Below are 21,773 nucleotides of genomic sequence, written 5' to 3'. Positions count from 1 at the left end.
CTCATCCCCACTACCCTCACATCCTTAACCCCCATGCCGATTTTAATCGTGCTTGCTTAGATTTTATACAAATATTATATTTAACTTATTTATCAAACATTAAAAATAAATAAGAATCTTACATATTTTCATAAAAAAATAGCAAATCTTCCATCATACTGAACACACCCTAAACACTTACCAAATTTTAGAATAAATAGTGGCTTGAACACACACTCAAAATGTTATTCTATGATATATTTTCTTAAATATAATGTCTATATACACTTTATTCTATGATACTTAAAATTTTATTCATTCCATTATACTTTACTCAAAATGCACACAATTTCATGTTAGTAATATAGGCAGGTTTGCAATTAATCTATATATAGTATACCCATATACAATTTAATATTCACCCTCTCTCATATTCCTTCACCTTCATAAAAGTTGAGCAGAGAAAAAGAAATTAAAAAGAAACTCAAGTACAATTCAACTAGTCCATTTTGAATCAGGTAATTTATAAATGTCGTATACTTACTCGTATGGTCGCACTCTTACCTGCTAATATTCTACCTTAATTTATGTCCTACACATCTTCCTATCAGTACATTTTAATTAAAAAATACATCAAAAATTAACTAAACCACAAATAAGGAAATATTTCAAATTTCAAATTTTTTATTTTTTTTAATTTCATGCCTTCAAGATATGTATACAGAACAAAATAAGTAGACTTGGATGATACGTACTTGAAAATAAGCAGATCATAAATAAGTTTTTTTATGACTCTACCTGAATCGTGATTGTCTTTTCATGAAGATTATTGGAAACAATAATAATAATATGAATAAGTGGTCATTGGTAAACACCATTTATGGGTTTATATGTTAACACAAAAGAAGAAACAGCCAAACTAAATTGGTAATTTTCTGCATTTTCTCGTTCTTTGCTAAAATACTATCAATTTATTATTGCTAAAACGTTACTGGTAGTAATGTTTCTTTAGAATTCTAGTGACTTTTACATATATATATTTTTCTTGTAAAAGATTATTAAGTCTATAGTCTACTCCGTAGAATATCAACTAAATTTTCCTATGTTTACAAAAAGATGATGAATTCTCAAATCTCAACCTTGAGTCTATGAATGATCCTTTAATTTGCCTTTGCCTTTGCCTCCAACGTTATTGCGAGTAACATAATTACCTGGAAAACGTGTCTCAGAGTGACGAATTATAAAACGTTATTAATAATAACATTTTATATTTATTTACTCTGTCAGACCTTTATCTTTTTGTCATTGAATTCTATTGAATGAAATAAAGCCAAAACATTATTAAGAAATATTTTTCTTCTAATTTTGTAAAATTTCAGAAAAAAATGTATTATTTTGATAAATTGTTTTCAAATAATGCCTTATTTCGATCAATTTTTTAAAAAAAAAGAAAACAACTTTCAACTATATAAATTAATTTTTTTATTTCATTAACTCATTTTTCTTTTGGCAATCAACAATATAATCTTTTGCTATATATGTGCATGAATTTCAAGAGATTATAGAATTTTTTAGACTATTTCCATATAATCGTGGTTTTACAATTATTTTATTTGAGTCCGGTTTGGAGGGGTAATTTTTTAAAGTCACATGATATTTTTGAAATTAAAAATTAATTTTATATTTTTTTAATTCATTCTATTTACAAAACGGGTAAATATGCATCATTTATACTATGTTTGGATCATTGCTATCAATTGTATTGTATTGTATTGTTACTATACCTACAATGTTTGTTTTGATTGTTACTTAAAATGTATTATACTGTATTGTTGAATTTCGTTGTTACGTAACAATGGAAACCCCTATTTTATGGAACAACCAATTTGGTGTGTTCCCATTGTTACTTAATTTCTTTTTTCAGTTATATCTTTACATCATATTTTAAAATACTATTTTACCCTTTACCTTAATTATTTAAATCTAGTCAAACCTCCTACCCTAGAATAATTAAGGACATTTAAGTAAATTTATAAATTACAATACAGTACGATATAATCAAACCACTAAACAACAAATAAATAGTACAATCTAGTCAAACATTGTATCTACCATACAATACAGTACAATACAGTACAATACAATACAATACATTATAAAACGGTAACAATGATCCAAACAAAATGTTACTAAACAACGAAGGTATATGCATTAGTTTTTTGATGTTACTAGAAAATCAACTTCCTTTCTTTGTCCTCGACAAGCTTCATGGCATGACAAAGCAAGATGATGAATTACCATTGCCAATTTTGTATTGGGTTTTCTAGTTGAATGTTAATATGTATTATATTTCGAGTATCTATATTTGTAACTTACCACCATCAAAAGTCGTTAAGTAGCTCAATTCATAAATAAGATATTCAAGTATCATCTCTTGTTGTATCAAGCACACCTTAAAAGTGTTTTTCTTCAGCTAAACTTGATATCAAATTTTACGAAAATCAAATGCAGATGCTTATATGCCAATATTGATCTCCATTTGTCCTTGGCATAAAACTAATTCAATTCAAACATTAAAACTGAATTTTTACCAAAAACTAACAAGCACTACTACAAAACAAGGTTATAGTGGCAATTATTATGAGTAAGTCTTCCGCTAAAAGTTAAATCAGGCAAAGAGTTAGATTGGGCCATCAATGATTCTCAAGTATCTGCCATGTACGGGGTGTAGGCTCGGGCATGACAATTTGTGTGTTCGGAACTCTAAATACACAAATCAGATAGCTACAAAACTAAACTCGACGTTTCAGAGTTAAAGTTTCTTGACCCGAAACCTTAGAAAACCGCAATAAACTAATTTTTATTCGGAAATACCAAAATACCCTCTGAACCTCTGAAATTGAAACCAAGACCTCACCCAAGGGTAAAATCATCCTCTAAATCCAATGAGACCGTTGATAACTCCATTCGAGCGTCTGAACTCCAAATGTTGACCAAAATTAATTCTTGACCTAAATATAACTTAACTTCCAACTTTAGGGTCCAAATCCTCATAACAACTCTGTAACATAAGACAATTATACTCCTATATCAAATTCTACATTCCGAAGTTGATAGATATAACGAACTCCCATTATGAGACTCGTAACTTCGATTGTTACTAATATTCATTTTTAATCACTTTAAGTCTCCACAACTCTAAAACTTTCAAATAATCTCTACTTTCTAATCAAATTTCAAAATCAACTTCATAAACTTATCAAATATGACTTGAGACAACTATCGGGAGGGTTAAAATGATATTATTCTAAAATTTCCAAAAATGACACTTTAGAATCATTACAACTAATTATTATTTTTATGTAGATAATAATCATATCAATTGGTACACAATTATTCCTTGTTGACTTCTAAATTTTTTTAAACACGTCTCGACTTTATTGTTATTAAATATAGGGAAAAAGAATAAATATATCTCTAAAATATCATAAATGGTTTGTTGATACCGCCTACGTTATACTTTAAGATTGTATATATCCTTACCATCAATATTTTGGATCGTCTGTACCCTTAAGACTAACAGATGACACATGACATCATCTAAATAATTTACCTGATTATATTTTTTTTATTTATCCAAAAAATTGAAAACCCACTCATTTTTCATAACTACCTTGAAAATATTAATGTACAAAACACCCAATAACCTAGATTCCTACTAAGCTAAATGAGGCCTCTTAAATCTGAGGGCCTAAAACACATGTTTTTTTTTTATAACACTGTCATGTCATCCCTGGTGAACTAGATGGGAGATGTCAATAAAGTTACTACCATCTTCAACAGAAGCGAAAATAGGATCGATGTTAATTCTAACTTCTATTACAAAGAAGAATTCAAAAAAAAACAATTGAACATTGTGAAAAGTCATGGAATATATAGAATGAAAGCAAGTTTGACGCACAATTATTTTAGTAGTCCTTGAGTAGGAGCTTCAAATGTGGCAGCCATCATACTCCTCATAGTCACAACTATACAGGCTATTCTAGCTTTCAAAAGTTTTGTTAAGTAAGTAGTAATGGTCTTAATTGTAGTGTTGATGAGCTTAATCAGGATTGTCACAACAAGTTTGGAGGCCTAAAGCCAACATTATGTTTAGACTTTTTGCATCTGAACAAAAAAGAGAGGTGGAAGGTACGGGAAAAAATTGTGTTTAGACGTTTTTCCATTTGAAATTTTCAAGTCAGCGAAATAAATTTATATTATGTGATTTTTCTAATGACGTGTCATTTGTTAGTTTTGAGAGGTAAAAGTGAGTCACTATAATATTTTTACCCTAAAAAATTAAACAAAGGATATATTTGATTTATTTTCAATAATTGAAGGATACTGTTAACCCTTTGGCCTTTTTCGAATATTAAAAAATGGATAAAAAAACTCACTCATTGTCCAAAACAAATAACATATTTCCGTATCGTACCAAACGCACCCTAAAAGTGTCCTTAAAAAAAACTTTGATGTCAAATTTTTAGAATAAGTGGTGGATTCAAGACACACTTAAAAGTGTTATTCTATGATATGTTATCTTAAATATAAATGTCATTACACTTTATTCTATGACACTAAAGTTTTATATTATATGATACTTTTCTCAAAAGGAACTTTATTTCATGTTAGTAATATAGAGAGGCTTGCAAATCACCCAAAGGAAAATCTATATATAAATTTATTTTCTCCATCTCTCATCCTTCACCTTCATAAAAGTTGAGCAAAGAAGAATTTAAGAAGAAACTCAACTACACTCCAACAAGTCCATTTTCAATTTATAAATGAAAGAGGTAATTATTTTTAAATGTTTTATACATTATATATATATATATTGCACCTTAGCTTTAACACATGCACCCTTTATATTTTATTAATTTATGCTTAATTTACTACCTCATGTTACATTATTTATTTATTAGGCCATTATGTATATATTCCTTCCTGAAATTTTTATTTTTTAAAGATTATAGTTAATTTTTTAGATGTTATGACAAGACATGTATATAGAATTCATAAAGCCAGTAATTTAACATGAAAATTGAAATTAATTTCCCTTTTTTTTTGCTTTCTCTTCTCCTTCCACAAATTCTGCAATGATTTGTATTAATAACATATAAATAAAAAAAATTAAAAAAAAATGAAATTTTTTTATTCGTTTATTTTTTATTTATTTTTTTTGTAGAAATTAGAGTTGAAGAAAGAAGGATGACACACTCCATTGAGATCACCTCAATAGAAAACCAAATTTTATTGCTTTCTTCAAACCAAACAAGATAAGGTATCTCTCAACTATATATATAAATTACTTTAAATAAAAAAGTTATTGTTAGATTTTATTTTATTTTAATTTATCGTGTTAACAAAAAGGGTAAATTTAGACAATTTATCGGTTAAATCATGTACTATATTCAAAGAAAATATGTGAATACGATAATTAAATCCAGCTGTACATATATATTTTTGATTCACACTGTTAAGAGTTTATCTATCATATGTTTTCTTAAATATAATAATGTCATTACACTTTATTCTATGATCTGTAAAATGTAATGCCATTACACTTTATTTTCCATAATACTAAAGCTTTATTTTTTCTATTATACTTTTTTAAAAATGCACATTATTTCATGTTAGCAATATAGGTAGGCTAGCAATTACACAAAGGAAAAAATCTATATATAAGTACTCATAGAGAAGTTAATATTCAAGTACACTCCAACTAGTCCATTTTCAATTTATGAACAGCCAAATCAGGTAATTTTTAAATCTTTTATACAAAGAATTTTTTTAAAATTTTTGAGATGCATGTATAAAAAGAAAACTCATTGAATAGTTGAATTATGTTGAAAATGTCTATTACATATGTTTTTAACAATCCTCCATGATTTTTCAATAAAATAAAATGTGGTTGTATATCTAATAGTCCCTCAACTCAATTTGTCATTAATTTGGTCTTTTGTAGGAATTAGAGTTGAAGAAAAAGGGATGGCACACTCTATTGAGATGACTTCAATAGATGACCAAATTCCACTGCTTCCTCAAAGTGAAAATGATGAGGTCTCTCTCTCAACTATATTAAAAAGTTTTTTTCACTTTCTTCGATGTGATTTTAGGTCTATCTCATCGTCCTAACACGTTCACTAGTCATGAAATTTTAACATATGCATCGATCTTTACAAATATTCATCGTGTCATGACTCTTATCTTGTTACAGATAGAAGAAGGGAGGAAAGTGGATCATTTAATCCATATAAAGGAAACAAACGGTCATGATCCATCAGGGTCACAAACAAAGAAATCTACAAATCAAATCTTTGATGAAATGTTTGAGGATTTAGACAATTCGTCTATTAAATCTTGTACCATATTCAAAGTAATCGTAGGGCTAAGTGAGTCAAATCCAGATGCTTATACACCAAAGATGATCTCTATTGGTCCTTACCATAAGAAAAATCCTCAACTTCGTTCAATGGAAAAGCACAAACTATCATACCTAAGACGGTTTCTTCAACGAAAAGAGGGGCTTGATGTGGAAAGGTGTATCAATGAATTGAAAGAACTGAAGGAGGAAGCAATAAAGTGTTATGAAGATATAGAAGACCTTGGTAATGACAAACATTTTTGCCAAATGTTATTGCTTGATGGTTGTTTTGTGGTTGAGTTTATTCGAGAGTGTTGTAAAATATATCCAGAAGAAGAAGAAGAAATTATCAATGTTCATGATTGTTACATATTTCGAGATTTGATGTTACTAGAAAATCAACTTCCTTTCTTTGTCCTCGACAAGCTTCATGGCATGACAAAGCAAGATGATGAATTACCATTGGCAATACAGGTGAATAATGTGTTTACCTTTTTTGTTAACTGGCCAAAAATGACCCTTGAATCCTCTGAAGAGATAGAATATGATGCAGAAAATATCAAACATTTACTTCATGTAGTACACATATTTTCATGTCATGGGAATCCAATGGAAGACTCAAAAGACAGCACAATATCTCATAAGGTCATGCCAAATGCAACAGAGCTTTTCGAAGCTGGAGTTACCTTCGTTAAGGAAGATAAACTTGGCGATAACACAAATTTATTTAATAGTATAAAGTTCGAGAATGGATTGATGAAAATCCCTAGTTTTCGAGTCGAAGATGATACAGAAATCCTCCTACGAAATCTCATTGCTTATGAGCAACAATCATCTGATGTGATGCCAAAATATTTCAGTGATTTTACAACTTTCATGGATTATCTTATCGATTCAGACAAAGATGTGACTTTACTTCGCCAAAAAGGAATCACAGAGAACTGGATAGGAGAGGACAACGAGGTGGCTAGCCTCTTCAACAAAATCGGAAGTGGAGTTTTTATCTATTCCGAATTCTATTTCAAAGAAGAATGCATAAAAGCAATTGAACATTGTAAAAGACCATGGAATAGAATGAAGGCAAATTTGAAGCACAATTATTTTAGTAATCCTTGGGTAGGAGCTTCAACTGTGGCAGCCATCATACTCCTCATACTCACAGCTATACAGACTATACTAGCTTTCACAGGTCCCGTTAAGAAGTAATTCTCATGATTGTCCCAATTGTAATTTTGCAAGTATACATGTTGATGAGCTTATGAGTTTTTCATGTCCCCCTTTTGTACTGAGTTCTAATAGTTGAATGCTATTTTAGTTTATTTCAAATATCTATTCACGTAACCTCCTATACCAACATGTATCAGATAACTTTATCCACTACGGAAGCCAACACATTAGAACCTTCAATATAGATTGCACAATGTGGTTTCAAGCCCTCAGTGTGATATTTCTAGACAGCAGCTGGCCATATGGATATTTTGGGGGGTTAAAGTTCAAATATTCCAACTGGATTTCTACCAAAAACATTTACCACAACTATATAGCAGTTACTCGGTGTTCGACACATATCTTACGCACTTGAGCATGAAAAAAACAACTATGAACTTAAAATGCATATATATGTTAGTTGAACATGGAAAAAACAACTCAAAATGTGCTTTTGCTAGATCACTCAGATTAATACAAGTCAAATCTTTGATATCAAATCAACCTTACATGTTATGAACGGGAGATTAAAGCAGCAAGGTTTAGGTCTGAAAGGGTGCTACCTGTTGCAACTCTTAGTCGTCTTCCCTTTCAGGTGGAAGACCACAAGGCAAAAGCATTTTCTGCACAAGCACAAGTAAATACGGGATTGTGAGTAATTGTGGAAGACCAAAATCAAGGATGCATACTCACAGAACATATATTCATAAAATAAATTAGCGATATTCAGGAAATTATGTCTTATACGTGAAACAGCTAAGGCTTCCATCGACACTGAAATATTTAGGAAGTGGTTGGCCCTCCATATTAGTAGCTCAAAAGTTATTGCATTCAACAGCTGGTCATGTAAACATTCACAAGTGGGATTATGTCGTTAGCTTCATGACAGCTGCATCTGCATGTCTACTGTATCCTTTCCGAAAGAGTATACATTGGAGAGAAGTCTCCTTTCTTTATATTTTTTGAACAACCTCTGTCCATTGAACTTTTTTAAGTGGCAACATAGCAAAAGAAGTTGTGTTGAACAAAGTATAACCTCTAAGATGACAAGAAGAGAAACAGGTAGTCTAATGGGAGCTCTACCATCATTGTAGTTAAGACATTCGCAAGATGGTCATTTTTCAAAACTTCTACCTGTGGAAGGTTGTACTAGCTAGTATGTACTCCCAAAAACTCCATTTTGAACACGTCAGTCAAAAGGACTTCATGTTTTCTTCCTTTCCAAAAGATGTTCCTTCCACATTAGATGTAGCTACCCTGTGCTACTTACTACTAGAGTTCATATCTTTCTGTTATCTTGATCACTTGATGGTTTCTAACAAACAAGTTGACTATATCTAGCTTTTTATTATGAACTTCATCATTTATACCCTTAGTATCAGCAAACATGGATATGTTTGTTTTCTTGGGCTAAAATGGGACAAAACTTCCATTATTAAGCCAGAGAACAAACACTTAACTCATGACTCCACACAAGCATCTGAAAATGCAATAAATCCATCTGTTTTGATCAAAACCAAGTATTCCATCTTTTCCCAAAAGTAAAAAAAGAAAAGAGAGCAAGCTATACAAAAAAAAACATCACTTTGTTTCAACACTCGCTGAAAGAAATTCCCAGGTACAACTACACAGAAAATGAAGATCAGTACCACAAAAGAGTACAATACAGCATGAAAAATCGAAGTATGTGTGTATTTTGGGTCGCTAAGGATTTATGGACTTGCGCCAAATATGTGACAACCTTTTTGTAACGATTTTTCTAAAGCTATTGCTGAACCTTTAGTTACTTAGTAGCCTCAAATGAGTCCTAGTCTTTATATTAGTTACTTACTAGCCATGTCTAAGAAGCCATTACGCTTGAGCATCCATTAAGTGCAAAATGTAACACATGGTAGTCAAATCCTAAAAGAAAAAGCACTAGAAAACCTTGCATTGAATGGCTAAATACTTTCACTGAAAGAGGACTCTAAACAAAAAAGGGCATCAAGAAGTGCTACAGCTTGTTCTGCAATGCAACCTATAGTCTTAACATCAAAGCAGCAACTTCCATTAACTAGTTGGTGAATAAAAGACAGAACTGTACACTAAAAGCAGTTAAAAACCTGCCTTACGCAAGCCCAGCATATTAAGATCTAAGAATCAAAGTAACTGCAAAACAATATAAGCATCTTTAACAAGTACAAACCTGCATAAAATTGTAGCGCTCTCTTCCGATTGATTCATTTTCTGCAATGGCAAAATATGCCAACATTGGGTAGTGTCCAACATAAGATGCGTAACTGTCACGCTGAATGTTCACTGCCCACTCACTAAGACAAATAAAGAAAATCCAAAAACATCAGTATCTCTGAAGTTGTTAGACTAAAATAATAAACTCTAAACACAGTCAATAAATGTCAAACAGAGACTATAGATAATCCACCTACAAAATCATAGTTAGAATAAAGAACCTCAATTTCAAGGAAAGCAGAAATAGGTAGTTCCAAACATGCCAAAACAACATGTGTCTCGTGATTCAGCAGTTCATAAAGAGGGCTCTAATTCCTTGGAAAATCATTTTCTAGAAGTGTGACATCATGATTCAATTTCAGTAATATTTCCATCTTCTGATTCACTAATAAACACATACCTTTTGGAGTGTTCTGAGTATCTATAAAGATACATTTCTTAGAAGTCACTTTATTTAACATGTAGGTTGCAGTCAATAAGACATTTTCCCAGAAGGAGATCGGTAAATTTGCTTTCATGTCCAATAGTGTCCTATTCCTCCTTTCAGTTACACCATTTTGTTGAGGTGTGCAAGAATAGTTAACTGTTTAGCATTACACAATTCTTCAAATTGTCTTGACATATATTCATAGACTTCATGAATTCTTAAGATCGTTATCCTTTTGTCTAATTGATTCTCAACTTCATTCATATATTCTCTGAGGCATTCAAATGCTTCATATTTATGATAAATCAAATAAAAATAACCAAAAACGCATGAAAGCATTCAAGTGCTTCAGATTAGACTTTAGAGATGGTTACAAACACCATTGTGCTCAGAATATAATGATTATTAACTAGCTCTAAATGCATATTTGGAGAACTAAGGTGCCTAACAAGGTGATTTGCTTCACCTAGTTAGCTCTAAGGGGGTATGTCTCACTCATGAAAACTTCTGCAAGAGGAAAATTGTTCTACTAAACAGATACTACATGTGCCAGCAGTATGCAGAAAGTACCAACCACTTTCCCCTTCACTGTTCAATTGCAAAGGATGTATGGAGCCTCTTCTATTTTATTTTTGGTCTGAAATGGGCGATGCCACAAACATTAAATCCCGCGTTAACAAATGTAAAAAACATTTTTTAAAAAAAAGTTCTAAGGTCAATTGGGACTTTAAGCGCAAAGCATGGGATCTAATGAAAAAAGGTGCAAATGAAGAAAAATACAAATATTTATGCTTAGTCCAAGACTAATAATTATAAGTACAAAAAACAAATATATGGATAAATAAATTGAAAAAAATAATAATAATGTCGGCCTCATTGTCAAGGAAAAGTATTTCTTAGTGGCTTGACGAGGACATTGAAGCACACATTAAACAATACAAAGCGCTCAACCAGGCTAAAGCATGCTTTAAGCGCACCTTTGAGAACACTATTGAAGTTAGCCTTTGAAAGCTAGTGCTAGTGTTTTAGGGGAGTTGGCAAAGCCATCGAAAAGATCTGGAGAACGATCACAGTATTAATATTTTGTTGTATTTGAACAGGGGCCTTTTCATAGCATCTCAACTCCAACCTACTCTCCTCAAGGCTAGATGCTAAGTTAATCTTTTCAGCTAAAACTATCTCACCCTATAAATAATGCAATCTCTTTTAAATTTCATTAGCTCCCTCACCTTAGTTATGAACCTAACTACCTATTTTTGTCTATTTCTTGCATCTTTTTATGGCTTCTAACAAATTCCCCTTACTTCCATCAACAACAAAAAAAAAACTTACAATCGAGTCAAGTCGGCATGTCCTGTTCCAACGTATTTAGCTTGCAAGTGCTCAAGCTGAGAGTTGATATTGAACCTATCACTAGCCTGCATCCAGAAAATTAAACACACTTTAATCACATATTCATCCAACAAACTAACAAACAGAGTAAAATTTCAAACAAAATTAAATAAACTAGGGTTCCAGGTGGGGAAAAAATTGGGTCTTGGTGGAAGATAACAATAATCAAATATATAAACAAATTGAAACTGAGATTGAATTTGAGAAGTTTAACAAACAAACAACAACAACATATCCGTATAATCGTAACGAGCATAGAGCGTATGCAAATCTTCGAGTAATCGAAACTGAAAATACTAATTTATGAATTTACCTGCATTTTTCGCACAGTTGAAAAACAGAGCGATGATTTAGTTCAAAGGGTTACAGTTTCGGCATATTTATAGATATAGAGCTGGGTTTTATTGGCGGCAAACGGGTTGGTTCATAGAACAACCCGACCCGTTTGATCATTTTTATATTTTTCGAGATTTTTTTTTTATTATTTGAATTAAAAGTCGTATATCAAATTTAGAAAATAACTTATGAAGTATCTTTTAATATTTTATATAATAAAAATGAAAAATCACTATCCTGTTATTAAAATATTACTTATATTATAAGTTTTTGGATAATATATTATCTAGTTCATTATATAATGAGAATTTTGTGTCAAATTAATACTGAGTAACTCTATTCAATACAGATCAAAATTTAGATAAATTGGAAAAAATAATTACAAAAAGTTATTTACAACTCGAAAAAATAAGACAAATAACATCAATTCCATAATTACTATTGTTGTAGTTATCAAAGTATTTTCGAAAGCTAATCTTTAGGGATATAAATAATTGATCTTTATATATAAATCGAATTGCAAAACTATCGGATGTTTACTTTTCTCATCTAAATGTTTGTCGAAACATACTTCAACCATTCACTTTTCCTACCTAAAAATCATACCATGTTCGGATAAGTGAGAAACTGAGATGTGTTTCAATAAACATTTGGTGATAGTAAAATTAGGAAACTCGCACACCTGATAGTTACAGATATGAAACTCAAAAAAACTGAAATATTTTAGATGTGTTTTTGATCCTTCACTCGTCACCTTTTGCAACAATTAACCTCTCATGATATCACAAAGATCTGGCTATGGTTTTAGCAAATTCACATCCTACTGAAACATTGCAGCCTGCAGTTATCAACTCAAAATATTTACCAAGTCTCTCAAGGAAGTGAGTGAAGCTTCATTACCATAAGTGACTTCTTGAACAATAAACTGATTTCTGGTGTGTCGTTCCTCGAGTAAGAATATGGTTTTATTGAACCCTTTGGTGGTAACGTTGCAGAAAGTATCCGTTAAGAGGCACTTCATCCATCTCGACTTGAAGAAAGCATCTTTGCAAGGGCTTCTACCGGCAGCTTAAGAACTACATAGAGCGTGTCACCTGAAAGCCAACTCGTATGGCTACTCTGACCTTCCAGCATTTCTCGGAAGACCACAAAACAAGTGCTTGAAGCAGCAGATGGCTAATGATCTATCCTTACGCCAGCATGATCGCCAGCTGCTGGCCCTGAGCTATGCGGAGGTCTTGAAAAAGAACTCGAACAAAGTTGAACCAGTATACTGTTTTTTCTTCTAGCACGATCACATTGTGGAATCTTCTGTTAGTCACATTTGCTCATTACTGCATGGCAAAGTGGGACACCAAAGTGGATAGACTTAACCGCATCGACAATTACCTCCATTCTTATTCGACGACTGCCTTTGACTAGGACGACATCACCACTATTTAGATAATCGATGATTTTAGAAGCCATCTGGTGAGCATCAGTAGTGCAGACCAGTTTTGTATCTGGCCCAAAGTCTGTACTCTCAGCTGCACGTACAAACCTCATTCCAACAAGTGCAACCACATCAAACTGAGCATCGCAGCAAATCTGTAGCATCAACTCATGAAACTTGAATTCTGTTGGACCAAGTTCAAGCATGTCTCCGAGTATAGCAACTCGTTTACCTTTGCAGTCAATGTTTCTTAACAAGTCAATTGCAGCTTGAGTACTAGCTGGACTTGCATTGTAAACATCATTTATTATTGTAATCCCATTCTTGGTCACTTCAAGCTCTGATCTTCGGTGAACAGGTATAAATCTGGATAAGGACTTTCCAGCTAGAGCAAGCGGAACGCCAAGAGCACTAGCGACAGCAGCAGCTGCACATGCATTAACGGCCAAATGCAAGCCAGGACTGGAGATAACAAATTTAACCCTGAATATTTACCGATGTGTCAAATAAATAGAACTGTGACTACTAGTAAACAACAGTGGATCAATTGTTTAAATGAATAACGCAAGTTATACTATGTTTCAGATTAAAATAGCCTAAATGAAGAAAAGGCATTTCCTTGATAAGACAATTTCTAAGAATATTTCGTCAACCTAAATTCTTTAATCTGTGGTAGTACTGACCTTGCACATTGAAAATTACATAACATATATGTTTTAAGAAAGTAAAGTTCATTTTGTTCAAGAATCGAGTGTAGCGCTAACAACAGATGTGTAAGAATTACCAAAGTCTCTTCTCTATTAGCTATGAAAAGAAGGGATGGTGACACCTGTCGCACTTTATATCTAATTAATAACATCTAAGTCACACCAAAGAGACAAAAGATGAAGGCCTGCTTGTATAAGCCCTTCCAGATAAGGAACACAAAAATATCACATCAATAACAGAAAACCATATTTTTACAATTATTTGGAAAATATGACAATATAAGGGGATTATAAAAGTTTAGTATTCTGAAAATGTGCAAACCAGGTTGTAATAGTTCAAGTTTTGTGCCGATGTGAATAGCATGCTCTACAGAATGGTTGGAAAAAGGTTCTGATCAACTTACATCTCGTTGAACCCTTCTAGAACAATTTCTACTCTGCGACCTCTGTCTATGATTTGTGAAGAAACTAAACGAACATCACAGCCAAACTGTCGACCAAAAACCACCTTGAGCAAGAAAAGAGAAAATGAAATCAAGAAAATAACCAAAAGTAGACTCCCGAGCCAAGCCATCATAGTTTCACAGTATATAAAGATAAAAAGCAACAGAATTCATGTTTTTTCAGCTCTTATCTCCTAAAGTAGAACTGTATCTGACAAATAACAAGGATTTAATGAGCTATGTTGCTAGGATTCACCCCTGTAGACACGACATGGGTGTGGAATCCATACCACATTTGGTCAACTCACCTCGGGTGCTTGACCAAATCCACTATGGATCCCACACCCGTAATGGACTAACTTGGTGCACATTAGAGATTTCTTATCAAGAACGTCTAAAATTGGAAGAAGTGTTCTCTGTCCTTTCATATGCAAGATTCTAAGTAGAAATTTCCATTTCAAGATTACCTACCAATACTAGAATGCAAGGAAAGAACAGTGGTATCTGCATCGCATGTAACTCATATCAGCTAAATTCAGACGTTGAGAACTAATTCAATGACCAACACAAAAGAAGCTTGATCACAAACAGTGGTGGAGACACCTTGTATCCAATCAACATCCCCTTCTCTGAAAATTCACGCTGTTTAGATAGGTAAATTTTCTTTTAATGTATATACACTATATGTTGAATCCTGCCTTCACCACCGATCACGAAAATATCAATATAAAGAACAATTTTAAAAAATTAAATAGTAGTCACCTTCTTAACTCCAACTGGAACTGGGAGGCTCATGACAAGGGGATCATCACCATTCAATACACACACATCCCCTGGCATTGCTTCTCTTAAAATCTCCCCTTTCGCCATGGAAACCTCCTCCAAGTTCGCGAAATTCTCCAAATGTGCAGCATTCACATTCAAAATCACCCTTACATCTGGTCTACACATCCTGGACAGCTCCAAGATTTCTCCTTTCTTGCTCATCCCCATCTCCAAAACACCAAACCCGACATCCCTCGACATCCCAATAAGCGATAACGCAATCCCAATCTCGTTATTCCAGTTCCCTGGACTATAATAAACAGTTCCAACACTCTCCAAAGCTAATGCTATCATAGTCTTTGTAGTAGTTTTCCCCACACTTCCTGTCAAACCAATTAAACAACCAGTAAACCTGTTTCTTGCATAAAAACCTAATCTTTTTAAAGAACTCATAGTGTCACCTTCTACCTGTACAAACCCATTGTTCCAACCCTCACAAACCCAGTTCCCAATCACTCCAACACACCCTTTTGTGGCTAATTTAGGGGTAACGAAATTATGGGCATCAAAGTTTTGTCCAACAAGGGGGAGAAACCATTGTCCTGGTTCAAGGGTTCTGGTGTCCGTACAGACTGTTCCAGGTGGACCCCATCTGATGATTCTGCCATTAACAGCCCTGGCTATCTCTGAAATGGTCCAAAGAGGAGAATTTGATGAAGAAGAAAATGTCGCTTGAGGAATCAAGATTCTTGGTCTGTTGGGTAAAGTGAAAATGGTGATTTGGGGGTTTGCTGGATTTGTAAGTGGGAATGGAGAAGGCTGAAGTTGAATGGTCAGTGGACTCATTGGAGCAATGGAAACAAGACAGCAGAAAAAACTCTATTTTTCTTCAACAAAAAATAGTTTCGTTCGTCCGTATAATACATAAATTTGTCTTTTAACATCCAATTTGGATACGCGTAATAGACATTTACATCTTACTTGACGTCTTGTATCACAATTTGCATTTTACGTGACGTTTTATGTCTATTATGCCAAGCATGACATGTGTCTGTTTATTCAATTCTATATACTTTAAGTGTCTACTTATGATGTCAGTTGAAATTATGTTAAATGACATATTTATATATTATGTCATTTTTGTCGGAGAAATATAGCTTTTCATGAATTGTACTTGTGCATATGTAATTGTACTTTATGCAAATATTGTTGTACCTTGGCTGACTTATTATTGGTTCCTTTTTTGATTTTGGGACAAAATGAGACTTTAGGTCTTTCACCTCAATTTATATACCCGTCACATCTCATCATATTTGTCTAGATTATATACAAATATTTCTTGAATAGTATTATATGCTCATGTACCAAACACGAGAAATAAGTAACAAACAACTTGTTTTTCTACTTTTTCAGGTCTAAAGATCAATTTTATTTAAGTCATAGTGTACCCTTTTTCTTGTGTAATGTGGGCAAAAAAAAATGCAAGAAAGAAAGACGAAAGACTCAATATTATTACAACAACAAGGACATATCCAGTGTAATCTCACAAGTGGGATTTGGAGAGGATGATGTGTACACAACAACTTTACTCCTACGTCGTAAAGATTCAATATAAGATAATCTAATATTATATTGGTCTTACCACTGGATCAAAGTCCTGAGTGAATGCTTATGTGACATTGAGAAATAGTATTACTCATGCACCATTGAAGAAGACTCTTCAGTTTGCCTTTGTACACTTATTGTTTCTAAAAAATGTCACTTATGTGTAGATGTGTGTTCCATCAGAAACATCACCGGCTCGTGTTTTTAGGTGCACCAGCAAGCATTGCTTCTTGTATTGGAGGTTGGACACCGAATGACTTGTATGTCGGAGGAGAAAGATTCACTATTGTACCAACTGCAGAGGTGGATGTAGTGTTGAACTTGCGGTTTCATCCAAAGCCAATAGTAGTTTTGGCTGAATTCTATATGTGTTGAAAAGTTACTAGATGTACCAGAAAAGTCAAGATTGGTCGTAGTAATATCCCAAACTTGAACCCATAATGTCCAAATCCTGAATCTGCCTCTGATCAACTACGTTAACCATTGGTCCTGTTACTGGTTGTCCGATGGTGGTTGTTCCATATATACCAACTCCAATGGGAGCAATTGGTGCTGTTGGAGATTGTTTGTTGGATTTGCCAGAAGAACCAATTGTTTGGCCAGTGATTGGAACTCGAGGTACTGAGACATCTCCGCTATTAACACTAGTAATGTCATGTATACTTGTTCGTCTTCTGTCCTTGTTCATCGAGTTTAAACGTATGAAATATTTTTGGGCATGACTGGCCACTTGTGTAGGAGTTCTTGTCACAACAAAGTTTCGAGAGATGCTTCTCCAATCACCTTTCCCATATTTTTCCAGTCCAAGAAGGAACAATCTGCATACCAACAAAGATAAAGCAAATGAAGCAAAACTCTGTCAGTACAAAATATCGGGAGGATGTTAAACGGTATCTAGAATGCAGAAGACGTCAGCAAGAATATGCATCTTCAATTATTTTCTCTGCAGCCGTGGTTCTTACGGCCAACAAAATGAGAAGTCCAATTGCTACAAAACAAGATCCAGTTTCAGGAATTTCAAGTATGGAAAGGTGAATCCAAGTGAAAAACCATTGTCCGATTAAAATGCAGGTAGCTTGAATTGGACAAAAAAAAGCTCTAGAGATTAGGAAAAGATGCATCAGCCTGTAATTACTGTACTAATGCATAAACAAAAATCTTTAATCTTAACATTCAGATACGCGAAAACCCCTGAATCACTTAGAATGTTTCTCTATCGATCACATCTCCCATCGAAAGAGAATTTTCTGAAAGTGACAGCAGGATAATACAGTTTAACAAATGTCTGCCAACAGCTTAGTTAGTCCTATTACTTCATGAAGTACACCCTCATAACAACAGTCGACAGTCACTACGTTTCCAGGCAAAGAAAGTTTTCGGCAGAAGGCGCATAAAGCTAAGTTTGATAAGATTATATTCACTGAAACATGAAGGGAAAAAAGAAACAGAAAGTACCACTGCACCCTCCTAAATGACATGTAGCAACCTCAAACACAAGGTATGAAACTCATGAGTTAGTGTTCTGACTTACACTCCAGCGTTACCCGACCCTCAACCTATCGAATGATGGTGGAGGTGCTCGACCACTTGAACAAGCCTCAATAGTCTCAAACAAATATACAATAAACAAGCTTAATATTGTATTGAAATAACTGAAGTTCAACGGTTACTGACCTGTGCTCATCCTCCGTCCAAGCAACCCCTTTACGCCGGTCCTGCTCCAATTTAGTAGATTTACCTCCATCATTTGACTCACTATTTAACCTCCCTGAAACCCCACTCTTCTTGCCAATTCTTTCACCACCAACATCATTGCACAAAGACCTGTCAAAAGTAGAGTTGTAGCAAGGCAAAGGAACATAACCAGACTCGATTCGACTCACATCATCGAGTAAAATTTCATAATGATTCTTAACCTCTTGTAAGGTTTTCCCTTGAACATCAGCTGCAATTTTCTCCCACCTATCTACACAATCCTCAGGATAAGTTGCTAATGCATTCTCAAATTCTATATCTTGCTCTCTGCTCCAAATTGAGCTTCTTGATTTATCTACTGTCATTCTTGAAATTCACTATCAAACTTTTTCAGTGAGACATTTTATCAAACAGGTACTATGCATTCCCATAAAATATCTTGAAAATCAATTTCCAAGCACATATATATACACCAGTACACTGCAACAACAACTACGCCACACTAGTTGGGATCGACTATATAAATTCGATTTAAATTGACATAATACATAAATATAATCTTCAATTTGGCTTCGGATCACATTTATATCCTTCAACTTTGAGTGTGCACAAGTACACACTTAAACTTATATAAAGTTGAACAAATAGACACACATGTCCTACATGTCATTCTACATATCATTTTTTATTCTACGTGTATCGTCATGTAGACTCACGTGTTTATTTATTTAAAAGTTGGATAGTTAAACTGTTTGTTTGAGCACTATGAAAATTAGAGATCAAAATTAAAATTTGAAGTCAAATTTAGAATCCAATATATGTATTATGTCATTTAAATTTATCTCAATCTAACAAACATTATACTAAAAAAAAAATTTAAAAAAATGATTGGAAACAATGGATTAGACCAATGAGTTAAGTGATAATAGAAACAAAAGGGTTCCAAAAATAGAAAAATATACAGTTGAGCAACTCAAATAAATATTATTGGGTACCACAACTTTATTTATAATTATTCAAAATTTTGACATTTTTGGACTGGTGACCCTATTGATTAAAAAAGGCACCAACTTTATTGAAAGACTGAAAAATACTACAAACATTCACGTAACATTTCGTCTATTTTTAATTGTCATAATTTTATATTTTAGAATCAAAGATAAGTATTTAAATTAATATTTTATGATATATTTTTTCATCAGATTAATATAAAAAAAACACAATGTATAGTACTTTTAAAATTTTTATTTAAAATATTAAATTAATGTAATTTTATTTTATTTTTAAGATTAGTCAAATTGACTTTCGAAAAGCACAACATGATAATCAAAAGTGGACGAGAGGAGTAGCTTTAATAGCCTACATTGTTGGTACTATTAAAAAATGATATATCGAATGTTCGTATATTTTTAAAGGACCTATCATAATTTAATGATAATTAAGGTCGTGGATTTCGGTATTTGAGGTCTATAAAGGAAATAGATAGATTTAATAGTTATGTGGTTCGTTCTTTTCAAAAATGATATATTGAATGTTCGTGTATTTTTAAAGGATATATCATAATTCAATGTTAATTAAGGTTGTGAAATTCGGATATTGAGCGGCTAAGTGAAATTTCGTGGAGTTTTGAAAGAACTTAGGCATGCAGACTGATTTATTTAATGTCATTTTTAGGAAACGAAAATGCTCGAAGAGTGGTAGCGAGTATAATGAATATGTTGTGCAAGAGAGATATTTAGGATTATAATACCACAGGACTAAGGACGGCATACACTGTATCCTCTTTAACAGTAGCAGATGTTTAGGACAACGAAAATGTCCAAAGAATGAAGTTGGTGTACAATGACTACGTAGTATTAAGGTCTGCATTTGAAATTTGAACTTGACGTGAATTTTAAATTTTTTATACCACTAAGTCAGTCTACTTTATATTTAGCGAATTCAAAATCTTTACATATATATTTAAAAAATTACCTTATATATATCGTGTGATTTTAAGAGGTTCAGATAAACACTTCGTAAGACTCTGAAATCGTTCGTATTCCCTAAACTTAACTCGTAAAATTATATTGAATATATTATCGTAATTTAATTAAAGAGAAGTAAAAGGGACTGCAATGAATGAAACCAAGAAAAAAAAACAAAAACAGTATTCAAATAATCATCAATAGGCAAAAATCCCATGTTGATAACAACTGTTTTGCCAGTAGTACAGGCCCACTTTCTCATCTTACTGCAGTAAAACTAACCATTTCTTTTTACCGAGACATGGTATGATATATATCGAATTATTATATCGTATTAAAAAAATTTTGATATTATAATTTTTGTATCATAATATACATTTTCATATTTTTTTATATTCAGTATGATATTTGATATTTAAAAAATATCATATCGAAGTATGTAACAAATATGCAACATAGCATAATGCAATTGAGATATTTTTTTTGGGTATTGTTCAAGTTATAAAAACTTTATTTTACAAGTATATATCAGTCGAAGTTGAATAAAGTATGGTTATCAATTTACCATACCACAAAATATCTAAATCGAACTTCAAAATATCGAATCAAGCAACATTAAATTGGTATAGTAATAGTATAATAGTTTTAGAACCTGAACACTAAAACTACAGTATCGAACTTTCAAATATTGTATCACATCATACCATGTTCACCCCTAGTGCCATCATTCAATAGAGGATAGAGTCAAAATATTTGATTTATGAATTTCAAACAAATTATTTATACATATTAAATGAATCATAACGATAGTGAGGTATAGCTCAATTTGGTGAGCCACCACACACTCACCCTAGTGATGGGAGTTCAAACACCACAGTATCGGAGCCCTCCCAAACAAATGAATATCTTGAGTACGAAATTTAAGTCAAAATTTATTAAATTTATTTGCATTCATAATTATTATTTTCTGAATCAATAATAACTCATATAATTGATTTCAATCTTACTAAACTGATTATGTATAATTTGTAAATAAAAACAACGATACGATAGCAAAACCCAATCAAATAGCTCTTGGAACAACCTTTTTTTTTTAAGATTTTGGCCATGGTTATAGGTGAGTGTTTATCTAAGTTCTATAGACTAATTATTAAAATGAGATATTGGTTAAGATCCGTTTCAGC

The 21,773-nt window shown here is 32.6% G+C and overlaps 4 protein-coding genes across 8 annotated transcripts; 1 reads left to right on the top strand and 3 right to left on the bottom strand.

Annotated features, from left to right (window-relative positions):
• Positions 1-329: 329 nt before the first annotated feature.
• On the top strand, positions 330-7,647 carry LOC107015590 (UPF0481 protein At3g47200-like). Of its 3 annotated transcripts, XM_027916527.1 has the most exons (4): positions 2,115-4,814; positions 5,207-5,302; positions 5,987-6,081; positions 6,239-7,647. In XM_027916527.1, exons 3-4 carry the CDS (start codon positions 6,010-6,012, stop codon positions 7,589-7,591), a joined length of 1,425 nt encoding a protein of 474 aa, XP_027772328.1. In that variant the 5' UTR covers positions 2,115-4,814; positions 5,207-5,302; positions 5,987-6,009; the 3' UTR covers positions 7,592-7,647. The 3 variants fall into 3 exon arrangements, with proteins under 3 accessions (XP_015071390.1, XP_027772328.1, XP_027772329.1); XM_015215904.2 differs by lacking the exons at positions 2,115-4,814; positions 5,207-5,302 and adding an exon at positions 330-497; XM_027916528.1 differs by lacking the exon at positions 2,115-4,814 and having other exon boundaries at positions 5,191-5,302.
• A 323-nt stretch (positions 7,648-7,970) lies between these two features.
• LOC107015591 (uncharacterized protein At4g14342) lies at positions 7,971-12,065 on the bottom strand. Of its 2 annotated transcripts, XM_015215905.2 has the most exons (4): positions 11,953-12,065; positions 11,580-11,665; positions 9,777-9,900; positions 7,971-8,214 (listed from the first exon to the last, which is right to left on the bottom strand). In XM_015215905.2, the coding sequence occupies exons 1-4, from the start codon at positions 11,956-11,958 to the stop codon at positions 8,167-8,169; spliced, it is 264 nt and encodes an 87-aa protein (XP_015071391.1). In that variant the 5' UTR covers positions 11,959-12,065; the 3' UTR covers positions 7,971-8,166. The 2 variants fall into 2 exon arrangements, with proteins under 2 accessions (XP_015071391.1, XP_015071392.1); XM_015215906.2 differs by lacking the exon at positions 11,953-12,065 and having other exon boundaries at positions 11,580-11,671.
• Positions 12,066-12,462: 397 nt separating this feature from the next.
• On the bottom strand, positions 12,463-16,220 carry LOC107015969 (UDP-N-acetylmuramoyl-tripeptide--D-alanyl-D-alanine ligase-like). 2 transcript variants are annotated; one of them, XM_015216429.2, is made up of 3 exons: positions 15,320-16,220; positions 14,519-14,622; positions 12,463-13,869 (listed from the first exon to the last, which is right to left on the bottom strand). In XM_015216429.2, exons 1-3 carry the CDS (start codon positions 16,166-16,168, stop codon positions 13,290-13,292), a joined length of 1,533 nt encoding a protein of 510 aa, XP_015071915.1. In that variant the 5' UTR covers positions 16,169-16,220; the 3' UTR covers positions 12,463-13,289. The 2 variants fall into 2 exon arrangements, with proteins under 2 accessions (XP_015071915.1, XP_015071914.1); XM_015216428.2 differs by having other exon boundaries at positions 12,463-13,890; positions 15,320-16,219.
• A 592-nt stretch (positions 16,221-16,812) lies between these two features.
• Positions 16,813-19,528, bottom strand: LOC107015987 (transcription factor SRM1-like). Its single transcript, XM_015216454.2, has 2 exons — positions 18,602-19,528; positions 16,813-17,745 (listed from the first exon to the last, which is right to left on the bottom strand). The coding sequence occupies exons 1-2, from the start codon at positions 18,985-18,987 to the stop codon at positions 17,328-17,330; spliced, it is 804 nt and encodes a 267-aa protein (XP_015071940.1). The 5' UTR covers positions 18,988-19,528; the 3' UTR covers positions 16,813-17,327.
• Between the last annotated feature and the right edge of the window lie 2,245 nt (positions 19,529-21,773).

This window comes from Solanum pennellii, chromosome 4 (assembly GCF_001406875.1).
Source record: "Solanum pennellii chromosome 4, SPENNV200".
Classification (NCBI taxonomy): domain Eukaryota; kingdom Viridiplantae; phylum Streptophyta; class Magnoliopsida; order Solanales; family Solanaceae; genus Solanum; species Solanum pennellii.
The sequence above is the reverse complement of the archived record's forward strand: the minus strand, read 5'-3'. Positions and strand labels throughout refer to the sequence as shown.